This window comes from Phyllobates terribilis, unplaced genomic scaffold (genome assembly GCF_046119375.1).
Source record: "Phyllobates terribilis strain yellow unplaced genomic scaffold, ASM4611937v1 Scaffold_9__5_contigs__length_417890890, whole genome shotgun sequence".
NCBI classification, from domain to species: Eukaryota; Metazoa; Chordata; class Amphibia; order Anura; family Dendrobatidae; genus Phyllobates; species Phyllobates terribilis.
In genome coordinates, this window is record NW_027362769.1 from 151,962,468 (window position 1) to 151,985,528 (window position 23,061).

Consider the following 23,061-nt stretch of genomic DNA (forward strand, 5'->3'; position numbering starts at 1 on the left):
CAGTACTAGGGCTCTGTGCTGCCAGCAAATTTTCTGGAGGTACGCAGAGTTTCTCCATATGAATCTAGATGCCATTGGAAATATTAAAGGGTGCATGCTAAGGCGGTATAGTACAGAGCACATATGGCAGCATAGTACAGAGCACATACGGAGGAATAGTACTGGGCACATACGGAGGCGTAGTACGGAGCGCATACGGAGGAGTGTTATGGGGCACATACGGAGGCATAGTACGGCGCACATACGGAGGCATAGTTCGACGCACATACGGAGGCATAGTACTGGGCACATACGGAGGCGTAGTACGGGGCACATACGGAGGCGTACTACGGCGCACATACGGAGGCGTAGTACGGAGCACATACGGAGGCGTAGTACGGAGCACATACGGAGGCGTAGTACGGGGCACATACGGAGGCGTAGTACGGGGCACATACGGAGGCGTAGTACGGAGCACATACGGAGGAGTGGTATGGGGCACATACGGAGGCATAGTACGGCGCACATACGGAGGCGTAGTACGGGGCACATACGGAGGCGTGGTATGGGGCACATACGGAGGCATAGTACGGCGCACATACGGAGGCTTAGTACGGAGCACATACGGAGGAATAGTACTGGGCACATACGGAGGCATAGTACGGGGCACATACGGAGGCGTAGTACGGGGCACATACGGAGGCGTAGTACGGGGCACATACGGAGGCGTAGTACGGAGCACATACGGAGGCATAGTACTGGGCACATATGGAGGCGTAGTATGGGGCACATACGGAGGCGTGGTACGGCGCACATACGGAGGCGTGGTACGGAGCACATACGGAGGCATAGTACGGAGCACATATGGCGGCATAGTACGGCGCACATACGGCAGCATAGTACGGCGCACATACGGCAGCATAGTACGGCGCACATACGGCAGCATAGTACGGCGCACATACGGCAGCATAGTACGGCGCACATACGGCGGCACAGTACGGCGCACATACGGCGGCACAGTACGGAGCACATACGGCGGCACAGTACAGAGCACATACGGCGGCACAGTACGGAGCACATACGGAGGCATAGTACGGAGCACATAATATATGGAATATTACTGTGTCCCGCACCCTAGGAGATCTCTGACTCTGCAGCGCCAGATTGCTGGGTGATTTTCCCTTTAACCTTTATTTAATTATGCATTAATAGCATCAAGGTAAGAAATTCCCCAACTTTCTATTCATCCGAAAATTAAAACTGACACAAACTTCAAAACCTTCTACATAACAGATTAACATTCTTTTAAAAGGAAAAAAAATTCTTACAATTAACTAGGTTCACAAAGTCGGGGGAGGGGGGCGCGGATTTAAAGTGACGAAGTTCTAAAGCAGAACGCTGCGCAAGTGTAACCGATGTGCTTTCATCACATGGGCAAAAATTCACTGTGTGACAGTCATTAAGGGATTAGAGAGTATGATTTCATGCATGAGAGCACTCACCTCTTGGGCAGTAGACATCTGGGGCCCAGCGATTGCACTCGTAATTATCTCTTGCCTTTTCGCAGGTGAAACATTTAAATCCCCCGGGGTATGGCGTCGCTGTAAAGACAGTACACCCATCTGTTAGGAAACACATCTATGTCACCAAGGTGCTCCTTAAAGGCGCTGCTCCTCTACGGTCCTACTACAGGAATGAAACGTTCACCAGAAAACGGCAGCGACCCAAGAAATAGCGCATACGTGTCTGCCATATCTATGAGGCATCCATCCAATCAGAAGCCCCCTGACACATCAGAGCCCACTCAGGTCAGCCTAGAATGCATGTGCTCATTATGGGAAGGGCCTATCTCTCCCTGAGAACAAAAGGATCAAACATGTTGATATTTAAATCTGCCCCATCCTGCTCTCCAGAGACATCTGCCATCGAAGAGAGTTGGAAAGTCTCCATACACATTAGATTGTTGGACTTCACACCAAAGATTGCAGCCTTGACAGACATGAATTGGTCTAGCCATTTTCCTTATTGAGAACACATGCAGAGCAGAGTGTGCAGGGTGTTTGGTGGCCCAGGAGAGACAGCCGTAGGCTGAGCGTGCAGATGACAGTCTTCTGATGCGTACATAAACATATATAGATGTTTGGGAAAGCTGGGTCGCAGTCAGGAATTTGGAAAAGTTGAATGACTTGCGGTAGTTTGGAAAAGCTGAATAACATACAGAAGTTTGAAGGAGTTGAGGGGTGTGCAAGAGTTTGTAAAAGCTGGGTGACCTTCATAAGTTTTGGAAAACTGGGTTACCTTTATAAGTTTTGGAAAACTGGGTGACATGCAGGAGTATATGAAAGCTGGATAACATTCAGAAGTTTGGGAAAGCTGGGTGACAAAAAGGAGTTGGAAAAGCTGGGTGATATATAGGAGTTTGAGAGAACTGGGTGACATGCAGGAGTTTGGGAAAGCTTAATGGAATTCAGTTTGGGAAAACTGGGTGGCATGCAAGAGTTTGGGGAAAGCTGGGTGACAATCGGGAGTTTGGGAAAAGCCGAGTGACAATCGGGAGTTTGGGAAAAGCTGAGTGTCATGCAGTAGTTTGGAAACGCAGGAAGATATGCATGACTTTGAAGGAGCTGAGAGGTGTGCAGGAGTTTGTAAAAGCTGGGTGAACTTCAGACGTTTGAAAAAGCTGGGTGACAAACAGGAGTTTGGGAAAGCTGGGTGACATTCAGGGATTAGGAAAAGCTGGGTGGCATGCAGGAGTTTTGGAAAGCTGGGTGGCATGCAGGAATTTGGGAAAGCTGGGTGACATGCAAGAATTTGGGAAAGCTGGGTGACATGCAGGTGTTTGGGAAAGCTGGGTGACATGCAGGAGTTTGGGAAAGCTGGTTGACATTCAAGAATATGGGAAAGCTGGGTGACATTCATGAGTTTGTTAGAGCTAAGTGACATACAGGAGTTTGGGAGAGCAGATACTGGCTTCCACTCAGCAGAAGAAGTAAAATGTAGAACTTTTCAGAAGTTGACAAAACAGGAAAACTCGTGATGTCATCGTCCTAAGGAAACTCCAGGGATAATTACTACGTCACTCAGTAATATCAGGATTCTGCAGACCGGTCTTTGGGTGAATATTAGATTTCAGGACAGGATCTTACTTGATGGATAGAGGAAGACGATATCTTGCACTGTGAAGTCTCGGGAATGAACTGTTTGCAGCCAGTCAGCAATGTGACTAAAGAGCAGGAACCAGGCCACCGCCGGCCACAATTCCATCGCAGAAAGGGGTCCGATTCATGCAGCCATTAGTGCAGCCTCCCTAGTACCTGAGAACATGGAAAAATATTATTAATATGTAAAATACAATCTGTGAACGGCTTGTTGACGGTTTCCTTAAAATGTTCAGGTGATTTAGTATTGGCCTCAATGAATGTTCTAGCATTCTAAACTTATCATCATGACTTCTGCTGTGCTCACTTTATTTGTCACTGACAGATCTTATTATTTTGTTTTATATTCTGTAAGTTTGGACACACCTTCTCATTTAAACATTTTTCTGTATTTTCATGACTATGAAAATTGTACATTCACACTGAAGGCATCAAAACTATGAATTATCACATGTGGAATTATATACTTAACAAAAAAGTGTGAAACAACTGAAAATATGTCTTATATTCTAGGTTCTTCAAAGTAGCCACCTTTTGCTTTGATGACTGCTTTGCACACTCTTGGCATTCTCTTGATGAGCTTCAAGAGGTAGTCACTGGAAATGGTCTTCACTTCACAGTGTGCCCTGTCAGGTTTAATAAGTGGGATTTCTTGCCTTATAAATGGGGTTGGGACCATCAGTTGTGTTGTGCAGAAGTGTGGTGGATACACAGCTGATAGTCCTACTGAATAGACTGTTAGAATTTGTATTATGGCAAGAAAAAAGCAGCTAAGTAAAGAAAAACGAGTGGCCATCATTACTTTAAGAAATGAAGGTCAGTCAGTGCGAAAAATTGGGAAAACTTTGAAAGTGTCCCCAAGTGCAGTTGCAAAAACCATCAAGCGCTACAAAGAAACTGGCTCACATGAGGACCGCCCCAGGAAAGGAAGACCAAGAGTCACCTCTGCTTCTGAGGATAAGTTTATCCGAGTCACCAGTCTCAGAAATCGCAGGTTAACAGCAGCTCAGATTAGAGAACAGGTCAATGCCACACAGAGTTCTAGCAGCAGACACATCTCTACAACAACTGTTAAGAGGAGACTTTGTGCAGCAGGCCTTCATGGTAAAATAGGTGCTAGGAAACCACTGCTAAGGACAGGCAACAAGCAGAAGAGACTTGTTTGGGCTAAAGAACACAAGGAATGGACATTAGACCAATGGAAATCTGTGCTTTGGTCTGAGGAGTCCAAATTTGAGATCTTTGGTTCCAAACACCGTGTCTTTGTGCGACGCAGAAAAGGTGAACGGATGGACTCTACATGCCTGGTTTCCACCGTGAAGCATGGAGGAGAAGGTGTGATGGTGTGGGGGTGCATTGCTGGTGACACTGTTGGGGATTTATTCAAAATTGAAGGCATACTGAACCAGCATGGCTACCACAGCATCTTGCAGCGGCATGCTATTCCATCCGGTTTGCGTTTAGTTGGACCATCATTTATTTTTCAACAGGACAATGACCCCAAACACACCTTCAGGCTGTGTAAGGGCTATTTGACCAAGAAGGGGAGTGATGGGGTGCTATGTCAGATGACCTGGCCTCCACAGTCACCAGACCTGAACCCAATCGAGATGGTTTGGGGTGAGCTGGACCGCAGAGTGAAGGCAAAAAGGCCAACAAGTGGTAAGCATCTCTGGGAACTCCTTCAAGATTGTTGGAAGATCATTTCCGGTGACTACCTCTTGAAGCTCATCAAGAGAATGCCAAGAGTGTCATCAAAGCAAAAGGTGGCTACTTTGAAGAACCTAGAATATAAGACATATTTTCAGTTGTTTCACACTTTTTTGTTAAGTATATAATTCCACATGTGTTAATTCATAGTTTTGATGCCTTCAGTGTGAATGTACAATTTTCATAGTCATGAAAATACAGAAAAATCTTGAAATGAGAAGGTGTGCCCAAACTTTTGGTCTGTACTGTATATCTATAATATAATCGTACAAGCGTCCCTCTGTCTGCAGCCTCTATAGACTGCGCAAGCGCGACACGCCTGCGCAGTCTGGACCCCACAGAGGAACGCAACCAGATCCTAAACGAGGAGTTTAGGATGAGGATTGTGGCCCCGGAGATCGAGGTATGCGTAAGGACTGAACGCATACCGCAATCTCCGGCACCCTAACAACTCACCTATCTGGGAGACCGCGCTGTTTCTTTGGGCCGGTAGCCGGGAGATGAATGCGCCGTCAGAATCGGCGCATGCGCATAGTGCCATCCGGTGCCATTTTGCTGAAGACACATTTGCAGCATGTTTTCAGCAAAATGGCGCCGGACAGAGCGGTATGGGCACGCGCGTACTCCGGCGCCGCACTGCTCCCCCGGCCTCCGGCAGAACAGGTCACAGCAGCGCTGGAGCACAGGGAAGAAAGGTGAGTATAAGTGTTTTTTTTTTAAATGTGTGCAGCTTGAAAGGGATGAGGGGGCCACACATACCAGGATTGGGGGGGTGAGGGGGCCACACATACCAGGATTGGTGGGTGAGGGGGCCACACATACCAGGATTGGCGTGTGAGGGGGCCACACATACCAGGATTGGGGGATGATGGGGCCACACATACCAGGATAGGGATGAGGGTTGCCATGCATACCAGGATAGAGGATGAGGGGTACCATGTATACCAGGATTGGGGATGAGGGGTGCCATGCATGCCAGGATTGGGATGAGGGGTGCCATGCATACCAGGATTGGGGATGAGGAGTACCATACATACCAGGATTGGGGGTGAGGGGTGCCAAGATAGGGATGAAGGCAGCACATAACACGATGGGGGAACAGGATTGGGGAGAACAATTACCAGACTGGGGCAGCACAAATACCAGCATGGGAGACCATATACCAATAAAAATGCTCGCCACTCGAGCACAGAACGGGCTCAATAGCTAGTGTGTATATATATTATATATATATATATATATATATATATATATATATATATATATATATATATATATATATATATATATATATATATATATATATATATATATATATATACATACATACATATATATACACACACACAAACACACACACACATATAAAATTTATTTATTTATATATATATATATATATATATATATATATATATATATATATATATATATATATATATATATATATATATACACACATATATATAAATATAACCTGCTTGCTGATGGTTTCCAGGTAGCAATAAGAAGAAAACAGATCTAATTTTAGAATCCAGGGTTTTAATCTGCCAGGTCTGTTTGTCTCATATAGAGAATGGAGATGATGAGCATTTAGTCTCCGCAGAGCACTACAGAATATGTTGGCACCACATACGGAATGAGTTATTATGTATGTACACTCAGCGCCGCTTATCAATCCGATAACAATTCTGTGACATCCATTGGATCCATTCTCGCCGTCAGCCAGGATAAGCACATTATCCACTGAGAACGTGTCATAAATATAACATTTAATCTCGGAGCCGCAGCCACCCGGACTATTGTATTTGGCTCAGATTCACAGGATGTTTTTCCAAATTTAATCCATGGCAAAAAAGTCCTGACAAAATACAAACTGCCTTCCTGCTGTTTATTTAGATAGGAGTAGATGTTTTGCTGACCAAAATCCGCTCGTCACGTACATGACATCAATGCGGTTTCTCTTAAAGGGACAGTGTATATTATTCTGAAGTTTCCCTTTGTGCCTATTAGAGATTCATTCAGGTCCCTTAATAAATTGTAGCAGTCTGAATGCAATACACTAGCATTAATTTTTTTCATTTTTTTTTTGCATGCCCAAATAAATGCTTGTGTGTGTATATATCTAAAAATATAAATGCTAAAAGTCTTGTGACCCTAGCGTTAGAGTTGAGCCAAAAAGATTGGCAGGACCCGGGTCCAGAAGACACATCGGTGGTCCATGGCCACTTGACCAGAGTCCTGAGAATCTTTTAACGCAACTCTACTCTGCACAATATGACAAACAGAAAAGTCTCGACAAAAGTGAATGTAACTTACCAGACCAATAAAAAGTTAATCCTAAGAACCATGCAGAATGGGTGAAATCGTAATTAGTGCATATGCTTCACGTGTTTAATCCTCTGGATGACAAATTTTTCACTTTCCAGCCCAATTCTGAATGTCCATCCATAGCCTAAAACACAAACATGTAGATTGTTAATGTCAGCAACTTAACTTAGAAGTTTTTAAATAAAGTATGGCAAGAGAAAGTTTTAAAATTCTACATAATAGGGAACAAGATTTCAAATAAACTATACAGCTAAGAAAAATGACATTTTTTAGGGCATGCTGCTTTTTTTAATGCTTTAGGACAATTTTCCCATTTTGACTTCAGTATGAAATTAATTTGTTATAAATATTCCAGATAAGAACTATATTCACAAATCAGAAATGTGGTACCGCCATGGGGTTTGCCACATGGCAGAAGTTCTAGAAACTTTGCCTGGTACTGTGCAACACAAGTATTCAAAGTCATTGTAACATACAAAAAATTCTGACATTAAACTCGTCGTTATTTTATAACTATTGAAACAGCAGGTTTGCTCTTACAAGCCAAGACCACATAATGGGATTAGGTTCTAAAATGACAACCTGTCACCCAGCACTCTCTTGACAGACAGATAAGTGTCTCCAGGAGCTTACTCTACAGATTTATTTATTTATTTTTTTTAAAAGGTTAGGTACTCTTAATTTTCTTTCATTTAACTTGCCAAAATACCACAAATAGATCACACATATGTTGACCTGGGTTAAGATGAAAAAAAATCTGATCCTACATAATTATTTCTTTGTTGGCCATAGTGATGCTTATTATTTGTGTAACAAATCTCCAGTTTATCCATACGTATTAGTGGAAGTCCCTTAAAATTAGGAACTTGTGGATGTGTTCGAATGTTTCTCTTCTCCAATAGACTTTAGGTGAGAGTGACTGGAAGATATGTGGTGTATTTGACACTGCCATTTTAAGAATTGACTGATGGCCCTAAAACTTAATGAAAACCTTAATAAAAGGTACATAATTAGAGATAATAGTGTAGATATACATAATTAATCTTGGGTTTAGGAGCAGGTGACAAATACAAAGACAATTGACATCTTCTTTTAAAGTAGATGTGAACTGAATTTATTTTCAGGAAGAAATTATCAGGAATTCTCTAGAATAACAATCTGCTCTCAATTTTAATTTTAAGTTCATCCCTTTAAGTACAAGGGAAAGGGAGAAAACATATTGTTTCACATGAATCCAGCTGCTCATATCGTTTTACGAGGGTCCGTTTGGAATCAATGGTGCACAACTGTCCTGGCTGAATGTGACGGACCCTATTGTATATCTGTGGGGTTTGTTGGGTGTTGCTGATGTCTGTCTTAGTGGCTTCCATTATAAACACTGATGTGAACATAGCCTAAATCAGGAGTGATTTGTTGGATTATTAAAAATCTTACTGCCGTCAAGCATTTTGAGATCATCCAACTACTAGATAATCAGAAAATTTTGGAAATGAATATACTGATACGGATGTTATTTTGGCTTGATGTTGCCCTTATTTGCTGCCGAATTGTTGTGGACTTTTGGATTATTGAAGACTGAAGAATTTCACTCTAAATATCTTAAATTTTATGTACTATAGTTTTACATCCCACCAAGCCAGATGCAAAGACCTATCAAAATATTAACTTCATTCTTCAGCTTATTGGCCTCTGATTTCAACATTATTTAACTTTTGGACCATTTTTGTATAATTATGGACTTGCAAACAAAGTCACAGTCAGATGAAGGACTGAGATTCAGTTTGATGCCTTATCAGAAAATCCCAACCAAGACAGAATGTTTTGTTAGTGCCACGCTAGACTTGTTAGAGCCCGGTGGGACATATTTTTCCCCAGTCCTGTCTTAAGCTTTTAGGTTGACTCTATCATCATTTCAGCCATGGTGCTGACCTTCTAAATGAACAAAACTCAACCACTGTCATATCATCTTCAAAAAAATATAGTGGATTATCATTATCGGGGTAAGATTATTATTATTTATTTTTAGAGCACTATTGATTCCATGGGGATGTACGTGAGAAGGGCTTAAATACAAGATACAAATATAAATTACAATGAACAAACTAACAATGACAGACTGGTACATAAAGGAGAAGACCTTGCCCTTGTGGGCTTAAAGTCTACAGAATAATGGGGAAGGAGACAGTAGGGTAGCGGGTTGTGGCAGCTTCGGTGGTGGTGAAGTGACAGCAAGGTATTTGCAGGCTGCAAGCCCTCCTGAAGAGGTGGGTTTTCAAGTTCTACCTGAAGGTTTTGATTGTGGCGCATAGTTGAATGTGTTGAGGCACAGAATTACCGAAGATGGGACACTCGGGAGAAGTCTTGGGGGCAACCGGGTGAGGAACATATGAGTGTGGAGGAGAGAAGGAGGTCTTGGGAGGACCGGTGGTTGCATGTTGGAAGATATCGGGAGATTAGTTCAGAGATATATACGGAGGAGACAGATTATGGGCGGCATTGTCAGTGTTAGCAGTTTGTACTGGATACGTTGGGGAATTGGGAGCCAATGAAGGGATTTGCAGAGGGAAGAAGCAGAGGAGTAGCGAGGAGACAGGTGTACTAGTCAGGCAGCAGAGTTAATGAGGGACTGGGGAGGTGTGAGAGTGTTAGCAGGGAGGCCACAGAGGAGGATATTGCAGTAGTCGAGGCGGGAGATGATGAGGACATGTACTAACATTTTAGTACATTCAGGGTTGAAGAAAGGACGGATTCTGGAAATATTTTGAGTTGGAGTCGGCAAGAGCTTGGATGTGCGGTTTGAAGGACAGGGCAGAGTCAAGGGTTACTCCAAGGCAGCGGATTTCTGGTACTGTGAAAAGAGTGGTGTCGTTAATTGTGATAGAAAGATCGGGTAGGGGTGTTAGGCGAGATGGAGGAAAGATGATGCGTTCCGTTTTGTCCATGTTGAGTTTTAGGAAGCAAGAGGAGAAGGAGGATAATGCATGATAGACATTCTGGACAGCAGGGAGGTGACATCTGGGCCAGAGAGGTAGATCTAAGTGTCATCAGCATATAGTTAGTAATGGAATCCATTGGATTTTTGAGCTGCCTAGGCCAAATGTTTAGATTATAGAAAAGTAGGGGTCCCAGAAAAGCGCCTTGAGGGACACCAACACAGAGAGGGCGGGGTGAGGAGGTAGTATTGAGATAGGAGACACTTAATGAGCTGTTAGAAAGGTATGAGGAGATCCAGGAGAGGGAAAAGTCCTTGACGCAAAGGGAAGAGAGGATTTGTAGTAGGAGGGAGTGGTCGACTATTTCGAAGGAGGAGGACAGGTCTAGATGGACGAGTATATAGAATTTTCTGTTAGCTTTGGCGGTAAGTAAATTGTTAATAATTTTGGGCAGTTTCGGTGGAGAGGTGGGATCGGAAGCCGGATGGTAGGTCATCAAAGAGTGCGTTAATAGTGGTAGCGCTTACCTCTTGGTCACTTCTGGGACATTTCTGGTATATTTCTAATGCACACTTAAAGAGGTTCTTCAGAAGATGTATTCAGAGACCTCTTGGTCCAAATTTATACACCTTTAATTGCACATGAAAGATACCAGGTGAGACCAGAGGGGAGGAGCCACAGTGAAGCAAATAAGATAATTAAAGAAATAGGATAAATTAACAGACAAGTGTACATACAAAACTTTGCTAATTACATAGCAGGGAAGCAGCAGACATACCAATATAGACAGACAGGTGTGAATTGTGATCAATGAATGTGAGAAATATTCAATTCAGGATTAGTGGTGGTTTATTGCAGCTAATCCCACCTCCCGGCAAATATTGCTGCACCGCCATGGAATGACCTTCTCATTATGTCTATCTTGTCATTTCAGTGCTAAAAACTTTAGTAACGTCTCAACTGCCCTGTAAACTTATCCACCTCCTGAACTAAAAAGTTTTGTGGTAAACACCCAGGGGTTACGTACAGTCTACAGTCTTCTCAAGTTTCAAATCTCATCAAAGGAAATTTAAATAATTTAAGAAGAGCAGCTGCAAGAACAGGGGGCCATGGGTATCTGCAAGATAATGAGACTGCACGACACCCCAGGGGAGGTGGAAGGTCAAAGTAAAGAAATATTTTGGGCTCTTACCTAACTGGAGATGGAATTCCACTGAAGACGAGAAAACTTTAGAAGATGGTTTTAATGAAATTCTATTGCTATTACACAGCACACAGCCATAAGTGTAAGATAATATGGGAAGGTGATATCTACCGTTACTTCATTAATAGAATTTTTAATCTAATGGGGTTTTTTTTTGTTTTTTTTTCCATTTTGCATTTATTTTTTTATATATTTTAACTAATTGTTCCTTTTATCTTTGCTTCATTTTGTTTGGTATTAATCTCCTTTTTCTTTAGCTTTGAGTTTATTGCGACAGATTTGATCATTTTTTGCCCCCATAGCAGATCTCACCAAAACCGTCACATGTGGCCAACTTTGATATACGTGTGATTACCCATAAGCCTCCGTGCCCGGCCTTTCATGTTGGATGCTTCTAGGGTAGAATACATCTGTACATAAAGAATACATCTGTCCTATTTGTCTACCCTTTTATATGCATTACTTCAACTTTGATATACAGTAAGGTTTTTAATATAGACAGTGTAGGACCGTCCCAATTTAGGGTCACCTTGCCGCTGGTGGGACGGCTTGTATACTTTTTTTGATCAAAAATAGTTCACTAAGTACCCTATATTTATTATGCAACTTTGCTTTACATTTATATATAATGATGGTAGGGTATGAGATATATTTTTTTGTCTTTTGTAGGTTTTGCTTCTTTTTGCTAGTGTGAACATGCTCCTATTTCTTGCATGTCTACCATCTTAGACCTCAGTTCACATTGCTTGGTTTTTTGTCTTGTTTGCATTCTGTGCAATTTAAGGGTGTGGCATCCCCTTTGTTGAGCTGATTAGTATATATGTAGCTTACCACGGGCCTAGGTGGTCTGGAGTTGGTACCCGGTCCTATTTGTCTACCCTTTTATATGCATTACTTCAACTTTGATATACAGTAAGGTTTTTAATATAGACAGTATAGGTACCGTCCCAATTTAGGGTCACCTTGCCGCTGGTGGGACGGCTTGTATACTTTTTTGATCAAAAATAATTCACTAAGTACCCTATATTTATTATGCAACTTTGCTTTACATTTATAAATGATGGTAGGGTATGAGATATATTTTTTTGTCTTTTGTAGGTTCTGTACATAAAGAGTAAGATTGAATCCAACCTTAAAAACTTTCACATGCCTCTATATGAAATTAGAGGGACAAAAGGGAACAGTAGAGGGTTCACGGAACTCTACGAAGGGAAAGCATGGGGGCAGGGCAGAGGAGGGGTTGCCCTGAGCACAAAAGTCCATTGGAGTGCAAAATTTTCCACTTCCCCCTGCGCCTCCCATACTGCCCAATAATCAGCGCCTGCAAGTGCCGCATCGTCTTGGGTTGTGCAGCATATGCAGAGCGCAACAGCCAGGATGAGTTTGCCATCGGCTGCTGCACTCAGCATTGGCAGCAACCGAGATGACAAAGCTCAATATAATAAAGTGAGCTTTGTCGTCTTGGTTGCTGCCTATGCAGAGCACTGCAGTTCATGAAAAACTCATCTCGACTGATGCGCTTGACGAAAAACTAATGAATAAAGACAGTTTTGAATCATTCATTACTCAGAGCTGCTTCTAAGTTTCTACACCTTTTCTAACCCTAACTAGGGGTAGGGTTAGGGCTAGGGATTGATAAATAGGACAATGTTGTATTTTTTATTTTTAAAATTTAAAGACTAATTTCAGCAAAAAGCAGATAAAAACTAAGAGGTCGAAGTGTGAACTATAATCACATCCGTATTTTTTTCAAATTAAAATACATCTGTTTGGCGGATAAGGGATTCAATGCCAGACAGGTAGAAGGGACTCGGGGAGTGCTAAGGGTTCACGAATTAGGGGGTGCAAAAACCTGCCTCAGGCACTGAAACCAAGGTTGTCGAGTCGGAGTCGTGGAGTTGGAGCCCATTTTGGTGGAGTCGGAATCGGAGTTGTTATAAAATGGACCGACTCCAACTCCTAAAATATATAATAAATTGGGTACAGTAGTTCAATGCAGTTTGTGGGGAATATTTTTTCATAAGAATTTCGGAAAGTTATGAAATGTCCTATAAATGTCTGTCCTATTCCTGATCTAAGGGTCTAGACTTTTAGCGGAGATGAATCTGTGCTATAGTAAATTTATCACTTAAACATGAGCCGTGTATGAGGGAGTCGGAGTTGGAGCTGGTGTCATTGAAATTGAGGAGTCAGAGTTGGAGTCGAAGTTTGGCTTAACGGCTCCACAGCCCTGACTGAAACCACCCACGCTATGCCATTTGGCACAGAATTGAATGTGCATGACGCTTTATTATGGCCACCGATGCTCCATGAATAGTTATTGGTCCCAATTTATCCCAAAATTTGGTTTGTTTAATTTAATTGGGCAATGAAAAACGGGTGTTACAAAGACTTTTTTCAAGTAACTTATTTTGGGACCGAAAGAAAATATGTGGAACCTTATTCCCTCTGATGACAGCACTCAGTATAGTGTTGACCTGACCTTCCAGATAAAGATTGTTGGTAGATCACTTAAAAACTTTCTGCCGACAAAATATAATGTATCCAGGCAATTTTAGATCATGGTACTCCAATGAGGAGGTGCATCAGCTAGACATCTAATCCCAAAAAGCCTTCAGATCGAACTTTTGCACGTTTCACACTATGGGTGGGTTTAGACTTCACATATTCATACTTTGACATATTTTAATTGACAAAAACTACAATAAAAAAAAGTATCGAAAACATACACAAAGCTCCTATACATAAATAATAAAACTATTACGACTCTGCACTGCAACTTTCTCTAAGTGAAGTCATTATGAGATTTCCTTGTAGACTGCAGCACTATTTCCTTTTTGAATTGGACGCCCATATATCTTGCTAGTAACCAAGAAACCAAATAAACTCACTCTGACCTGATGTGGAAAAATATTATTTTACCGTTTTTGAAAATTACTAAACTGCTTATTTAGCTGATGACAGCGTTTTTTCCAGGAAAAGTACAGGAGCAGACGTATTATTCTACAGGAAATTCATAAATCTTTAGTTTTGAGTAATTAAGAAAAATATATATTTTAATATTTTGAGATGTCCATTATTATTGTTATTTAATGGCCTTCAGCTTGATCTCGAGCCATTGCGACTCAATGGATAAACACTCTGCAGGAAGATTGATCTTGTACACGCCTAGATAGGTCCACCAGGGTCTTCTCTACTCTTATTTTGATAGTATAAAGCCATCGGGTTGCTGGTCTTCCTCTTCGCCTTGTTTCTTCTAGTCTTCCAACCATGATGTCCTTCTTCAATGATTCCTCTTTTCGTATGAGGTGTCCAGAGTAGGTAAGTCATAGCTTGGTGATCCTTTGTTTCGAGTGACATGTCTGGCTTTACTTGTTCCAAAATTGATGTATTTGTTACATCATTCATGCCCACCAAATTTGACAAAGTTCTGTGGTTGAAGGAATCATTTGCACCTTTATTACCGGGAAGGGGTGGGGGACATAACTTTGGAACGGAGGGGCACAGAAGAAAAAGAAAACAGTTCTAGAATCAGTGATGCCGAACCAATTGGGGGAGATACTAAGTTTAAATAAAAAAAAAAAATCAATCTTGGGTCCTCTCTATTCCAAATTTCAGTATCATAATTAGTCCTGTAGTAAAGTAGATCTTAGCCAGGCGTAATGCATTGGTACGTTACCAGTAGTCTTACATTGGTCAACGTTTCCTAACTGTATTTTTAGTAAATATTTCATTTCTGATTTTCCAAAAATTGAACAATAATTTTTAGTGTAACATGCTCCAAACAAACAAAAAAAAGTGTTCTTTGACCAATTATGGTGCCATAAAAATGAGGAAAGTTCAAAGCTTGACCAATGTAGACATTACCAATGGTAGGCTTAAAGGGATTGTCCATATATCCTATTATGGAACTAGGACGTCATAGAGGGAGCATGGAAATAATGTCATGGCCACTCAATTAGTGCTCATATAATGATTCTTCAATTTCAACTAAATCTATCAAACATTGCAAATATTGAAGATCTCTCAATCAAACGTTCACAACTACGAAGCAGATGTGATCCAGTTCCAATAGCCGGTATACAATACTAGGCAATATTATTGTCAAAATTCGAAGTGCTGAGGGCATATTTCACACCCCTGCCTTAAATTTTGGTCAGGATTAAAAACAGTGAAATTTTAATCTTTGCTTAAAGGGATACTTCACAATTTATTTAATTTAAATGTAAATGCAGGTTACTTTGTATATAGCGCCATTAATTTCCGCAGCGCTTTACAGACATCGGCATCACTGTCCCCAATGGGGCTCACAATCTAAATTCCCTATCGGTATGACTTTGGAGGAAAGAAAATCGGAGAACCCGGAGGAAACACACACAAACACGGGAGAACATACAAACTTTTTACAGATATTGTCCTTGGCGGGATTTATACCCAGGACCCCAGCGCTGCAAAGCAACAGTGCTAACCACTGAGCCACCGTGCTGTCCATACATGACATACGTCGGACAAGCCAACTATTTTTCCGTCCACTATGGCAGTGAAATGCCCTTGGGAAACTAATTCAAGAGCAGATCCCTCAGTTTGCTATGGGATCGTTCACATTTATCAGGAGCATCACTTCTTGCGCCAGACCACTCAAGGAGCCAGATCAGAAAACATTACACGTTGCATTTTTCCATCCGGCTCATCATTTTGCAGAAGAAACTGGTGAAAAAGCCGAATGACAACTGTTTTGACAACAATTGATATAAGTTGAGGCATAAAAAATTGATACTGATGGGCTAGATATACTGGAAATCCCATCCCGTTTAGAAGGCCCATTCCCAAATACCATTCGGGGTCCAACTCTCTGGATCATCTCTTCTTGGTCAGAGTGGACAGCGGTTTGAAAGGGTCTCATTCTCGTGGACCGATCATGTCCTGAATTACACAGAAAACCCAGTGTTTTTTTTGTCTCTGTGGAATCTCAGAGAGTTGGATACTTTATGATTACCTTCTTGCCTAGAGACCCAAGTAGGGATTGCTCAAGGTGGAGAACCTCTTTATTGTGATATCTCTGAATGTCAAAATTGTAGTGAAGAGTTTTCCGTAGGTTTACTGTTGAGTTGACCTGTTTCGGGAGGACCAGAATACCATCTAATTTGTATGGGGGCCTTTTCCTTTCTCCCCCAATAAAGGATGTTGGGGGGATGAAGAATCAGGCAGTTGCATTTCCACATTTGATACGTTTTGTTCCCAATGAATCTTGCAATGGTGTCTGACGTTGGCCGGGAAAGTGGGGTTCCGAAAAGGAAACTTGGAGGAGAAATCGTTGTCTGGCTGCCAACTATCTGATGGGGATAGTCAACTTTAAGGTGCCCATACAACTTAGATAGGCTCAGCCCCTATTCCTAGGACTCATGGGAGTTCTAAATGTGTCATTTTCTAGTTGTATACATAGCTTTTATTAAGATGGAAATAAAATACAATTTATTTTTACTTTTTTCAACTGGTGCCGGATTGCAACTTTTTTTTGTACTTTTTCATTTTTCACTCGAAGAGACTGGCCTAGAGTTGTAAGAACATTGTTGGAGGCATTTACAATCGTATTTCTCTGCGTGGCGTTGAACTGAAAATCCACTTTTCCTATTGTTGTGTCTTAGCCACCCATACACATCAGATGGTTGTTCAATCTAGTGGGAATGAGGACCTTTAGGGGCAGAAAGCCTAAATGCCCTACAGTTCAAGTGGGAAGTTTTTCCATAACAGGTTGGGTTTCCTACTAAATGTTTTTCTGGAAAAAAAAAGATTATTTTTCAGAGAAATGTTTTAGATAACATCGTATAGCTGCAGAGATCTTTGTTAAGGCTTCATGGCTGAATGACTGCACTTTACAAACTTGACATTTCACCATTATACAGACAACCACAATGATCTAAGGTCAATGATCACAAGGCAGAATCTGAGTCACTAAACGAGTCCAGACAGTAGGGTGTTGGGGTGAAATGGTCTCTCAACGAGGTGACAAAAACATCTCTAGTAGTAATACAGGACACAAGACAATGGGGAGACACATTCATCCTTGCGTTCATTCTGAAAAGACAGCATGCCGTAGTGATACTGTCATGTAACTCCATTTTGTAACAAAACCTAAGATAAATCTTAGGTTTTGTCTGTTTAGTGGCCAGTGTGAACATGCGACTACACATTGCATGCACACCAACTTATATTCCAGTTAATCTCTTTAGGTTTTTGTACCAGTCTATTAGTGAAGGCAATCCTCCAGGACTCAAACACACCAAGGAAGGCTAGGTTCACATATATACGCTAAGTTCACACGACCATATAAAAATGGTCCGGATGCAGTATGGTTAATCCGTATGGGATCCAATTTTTTTGTGCACCAATAGACTTAAATAGGCGAGTCTCATCCAACATACAAAAGAAACTAGTGTATGCTGTGATTTTTTTTTAAGTGCAGATTTGGTCCGTGAAAAAATAAAACAATCATCTGAACAGCGCTAATGAATAACATTGATCCTAGTGCTGTCCATGTAATGTCACTTTTTCACCGACTGCGCTCGGACTTAAAATACGGTCATGTGAATGTAGTCATACAGTGCCTTCTACTGATTGCATCAGAATCACCGAAACACAGGATTCCGAGTGTGGAAGACCAAGACCACCGTAAATGTGTGAAGCTAGCCAAACACACATCTCTTTGCCGCTCTTGACTTGGCCTCATGTATGCTGTCGTAATTCCGTCCCATAAAACCTCAGGAGTTATACAGAGCCATATTTCACCCTATGACAGCACTCATTGCAGCTCAGTCCCTAATAACGGTGGATGCTGACCTCCCTTTTAGTACAATAATCATAGATATGAGATCCCAATCTACTGTAATGGTGGATGCAAATCTCCCCATAACTCGTACGTGGTAATGAGTAAAGACTTCCTGTGATCGGTGCTAATATTGCATTCAGATTCCATTGATCCAAAAATAAAGATGAATACAAACCGCACATGGACTTTAATAAAGTAAAATAGAAGTATATGCAAAAACGTTCTATACACATTAGACTGGGATCAGGAGACTATCTAATGTGTATAAGGACCCTATAAGGACCCCCGATTGTCCCCTGACAGAGGATGGGCATGTTGATTCTTTTGATTCCCCACTCTTCCTATTGAAAACGTATTCATGCTCGAACGTGCATGAGTATGGGCAAATCGAGAAAGATCGCTGTCAACCAAACAAGTGTTTGGCCAACCACTAAGATTTATGGGACCGGTAAAAAGTTGTTGCGAATTCGGAAAGTTAACACCTATCTACAGGCTCTGAAATGTCCTGTTAGAACGGACTGGTGACTGCATTCATGTTCTGCCAGAGACAGCCAAGTATAGCTTTCCAAAGACCTGTTCTTGAGATTGATGGGGGTTTCAGTGATCAGCAAGTTATCACCTCTTCTGTTGGGTGGTAACTTGCCAAATTGTGGGTACCTCTTTAAGATCTCTGTTGGATACAGTCCCTCCAAAGGAGTAAGCATACAAACAGTCTTCTGCCATAACAGTCCATCAGTCTTCTGTGCTCATGTTGATTTACTGAATATTTGCTGAGTCTTTATAAGACTTATCTTTGCACTATTTGACCTCGATTGTTGCAGGTGTGGCCGATCTCTATCAGTGGCCACATTCTAGCTAATGACCCCATCTGGCGGAATTACCGCCAAATCCCCCTAATATCAAAGAATCCCAGATGAGCTATAGTGTCTTGATGTTTGGGTGTTTCCATTGAGCTTGTGTTATTACGAGATGTATTATAAACAGATGGTAATGATAATGTTGTGTCATACCCGGGCCATTACAGAACAGGTGGAGAAGACAAATGTCTTATGTAAGCAGGTTCAGCGAGGAATCCTGACGGATAAAAGTCTTCTTGTGGTTTCATAATGACAGATCATTGCAGGTGACCTGTAGCTGCTTGCCCTCCGCAAGGTAATTAAGCATTTTCCTACAAGCTCAAGTTCACTGCAGACACTGTAAAAGCCAACGACAGACCGGCAAATGCATAACTGCGACAAATCAAAGCAGAAAGGAGGATTTTATTAGTCTGGAATCACAAGCCACCAGCAACAGCGAGCACAGAAGAGCCATAATTGATGACTTCTTTAATTTATTAGTAAAAAAAACACAGACAGGTCCCTTTAATAATACCCATAATAAATATATAATAATAAAACATATTGGCGGCTTGTAAGATAAAGAAAAATATCTAAAATTTATACAATACTTTTTTTTAACTATAGAGTTGGTTCAGCTACTGTTTGTGGGGTACTGTAATGGGGGCATTCTGGATGCCATTTTTATGGGACACTGTCGTTAGCTCAGCTATGACAGCACGTCACTGTTTTTGGCTAAGTGTTTCAAACTATTATGAGCTTATTGTTGCTGTGATTATTATGGAACATTGATTGAAACTGTTAGGTAGTACTTACATTTGGGAGAAAAAATTGTAGGGTGTGATTGGAGTACAAATAGTTGTTTTTTTTTATAGAATCCACTAAAGGGGTTTCCATTTTCATAAAACCTGTGTACCTAGGCATAGTTTAAAAAAATAAAAAAACATGTTCTTTACGCACCCTCCACGGGTCCATTACTGAGTCTCCACTGCTTCCCCTGGTGTCTGTTGCTGTCTGCAGTGCTGACATCATGTTGACAGCTCTGCAGTCAATCAATGAGATCAGCAGCTCTGAGCGGTTCATGCTGTTAACGTGGGCAGACCTGCTGATCTCAATGGCATGACATCAGTGCTGCAGACGAAAGCAGATTCTGGGAGCAATGACGGAGACTTAACACTGTATCCAAGAAGGGTTAGTAAAAGATAGTTTTGGGGGCTTTTTTAAACAAACTGTGCCTTTGGACACATTTTTTAAAACAAAATCCCTTTCACAGAAGAAAACACACTATAGAGGGGTCATCTGGCAGAGACTTAAGGCCCCCATACACATTAGACAGCCAAAAGCTAACTCTCCTCCGACTGCCCAATACAAAAGAACACTCAGCCGAGCGCTTCTGTGTTCTCTATGAGAGAGCGGCTGCAATGCTCCTCTGACAGTGGATCATCTCCCGGAGATCAAATTGGAAATGCAACATGCCGGATACTTCTCTTCCCTGACATAATCTGTTGAGGGGAGTCAGGAGGCCCCCATAAACATTAGACGGTCAACCAATTCAGCCACAATCGTCGGGTTCAGTTGACTTTAGTCCTAAGTGTTTTGGGGTCTTTTATCCTCTCTTCCCATTAACAAGGAATGTACGCTTAGTTGAAGGAGTTGGGAGGAATTGCTATTGCCAGAATGGGCATTCAGCTGGAAGCTTCTGTATATGTATGGGGAGCCTAAAGGTTATTCCTATTTAGTTACTGCCATCATTGCTAGGAGTCTGACTTTAGGGACTCCCACTAATCCTAAAAATATAGGGTGAAGCGCGGCTTCAGCTTCACTGTTTTTCTTGCATTGGTTCCTGCTGAACTGAAGGTGGACATCTAGGTGGTTGTGAGTGGCACTCTGCAGGGGAAAACTATGAAGCCACTCAATGGCCCTTTCATTCTCAGTATCGGTGGTGGATCCAGAGTTCTGCCGCCACCAATGAACATTAAGTGGTGACAAAACCTAAGAATTCCACTTTAAGAATCCTTAAGCTGGCCATATACATTAGACTTATGTTGGACAAACCCACCGATTTCGATGGATTCGGACAACGGTCTAATGTGTATGGGAGCGCCGGCCAAATGATGTTTGGGAGGGATGTCGATCAGGCACGTCCAATTTCTGTTAGCTGAACAATCTTTTGGTCAAGAGCCATCTAAGGGCTTTTTCACATGTCAGTATCTCTGGTATGAGTGGTGACAGTATCTCTGGTATGAGTGGTGACAGTTTTCACACGTACCAGAGACACTGACACACACAGACCCATTCAAATGAATGGGTCTGTGTACACCGCAGTGTGTTTTTGTGGACCATGGGCCATATGCTCCACACAGAAACAAGTCCGTTTTTTCGAGGACACACGGTCCACAAAACGTACCACACGGATGACATCCTTGTGTTATCCGTGTGACACGTACTGGCACCTAGGAATTGCGCTGTTCCCAAGCGCCGGTGCTGAATGCTGCCCTCATCATGGTTCCCTGCCGGCGCTGTGATCAGCACCAGCAGGGACAATGATGAGGATAGTAGTAGTGTACTCTCTGTGAAATTAAGAATAAAATAATAAAATCCTTCTACTCACCTCTCCTAGGTGTCCCCCTCTGTCATCCATGCGACAGCTGCTGCTGAGGAGCCGGGGAGAATGAGCCACTCCGGAGCAGCAGCTCAGGAGCGGGGTCCTGTCACTGACTCAGCGCAGCCCCGGAGCCGGTCATTCTCCCCGGCTTCTCTGCAGCAGCAGTCGCATGAATGACAGCGGGGACACCTAGGAGAGGTGAGTATAAGGACTTTATTATTTTATTCTTAATTTCACAGGTGGGGACACTGAGACTACACTACTACTACCCTCATCATTGTCCACGCTGGTGCTGATGGCAGTGCCAGCAGGGAACCATGATGAGGGCAGAGTTCCGCATCGGTGCCTGGGAACAGCGCTACCTGTAGTGCTGATTCCCACGCACCCGTCCGTGTGATCCAGATGCGGCACACGTTAAAACACACAGACACACAGGGCACGGATACCTCCGATACCATTTTTTTCCGGTGCCGGAAATATCCGGACGAGTGATACCGGTTTAATTTGTATGGCCGGCCTGAGGGTTCAAAGACTACAATGATGGTTGGAGGAACATTGTTTCTATAGACACCTGTCTCTTCCATCAACTCCATACACATGAGCACTTGGCATGGCCAAGACACCCATGGCAGGGACTTATCGCCCCTAAAAACAAAAGGATCGACTCTCAAAATTCCAATTGCCTGATACTTGTATCCCCTGACAGCATATGCTGGTGGAAAATCAGGAGGTCTCCAAACACATCAGAGGCTTAGTGGGTTCAGCCAGCCTAATGTGCATGGAGCCTTACTGAATACTCCATCCCAGGAAACTTCATCCACAACAGCAACCTGACAGGTAAATTCAGCTTTCTGATGCTAATTGTGTACATTTCTGGGAGAGGCAGCGAGTTCTGCCTAACAATGACGGGTGTTTCCAAAACTTTATCAGTATATCAAAGCTGTTATTGTTTAGACGTCAGGGGGTCTAGGGCTGTCAGTCAGCTCTGAGCTGGGCAGGGTCACAGCCAATAGATGGGTGGTGTCACTTACAAGACCAGACTTAGATAATGAAGACGAATAAAAAAAAAACAACAACTTTGACATGATTATGGCAGCGAGTATAAACAAACTTCTGTCTTAACTACCCAATGCGGGATGTCTTTGTTTTTTTTTTACTGACTTTTTGCTGCCGCTAGATGTGGATCTACTTTTATTTTTTCTAACGCTAATTGTCACCTTAAGACTATTTATAGCTTTCCATCATTAAAAAATATATATGTAAGGTTTTAATACGTAGTTTCCATAAATACACACACCCTCAAAATTACGACTTTGCATTTATGAGGATCGGTTGGACACATGGTAGAATCTAACTATAAAGCAATTAGACTGGATTGTAAACAGAAATATGAACATTTTTTCTCTTTTTATTATGGATTTCTGCCCATAATGAGCTCTGGTCAATGATATACCGAGACGGTCGCTGCTTGCCTTTAAAAGC

The 23,061-nt window shown here is 42.1% G+C and overlaps 1 protein-coding gene across 2 annotated transcripts in view; it reads right to left on the reverse strand.

The window, feature by feature from the left end:
• LYPD6 (LY6/PLAUR domain containing 6) overlaps positions 1 to 23,061 on the reverse strand; it is a 62,264-nt gene that overhangs the window by 25,660 nt on the left and 13,543 nt on the right. The window contains exons 2-4 of one of the 2 annotated variants that reach the window (XM_073645695.1): positions 7,164 to 7,299; positions 3,126 to 3,293; positions 1,482 to 1,601 (exon numbers count right to left, since the gene is read on the reverse strand). In XM_073645695.1, coding sequence (XP_073501796.1) covers positions 1,482 to 1,601; positions 3,126 to 3,243 — 238 coding nt within the window. In that variant the 5' untranslated portion in view covers positions 3,244 to 3,293; positions 7,164 to 7,299. The remainder of the gene's footprint in view (positions 1 to 1,481; positions 1,602 to 3,125; positions 3,294 to 7,163; positions 7,300 to 23,061) is intronic. The other variant, XM_073645696.1, reaches the window with a different exon arrangement.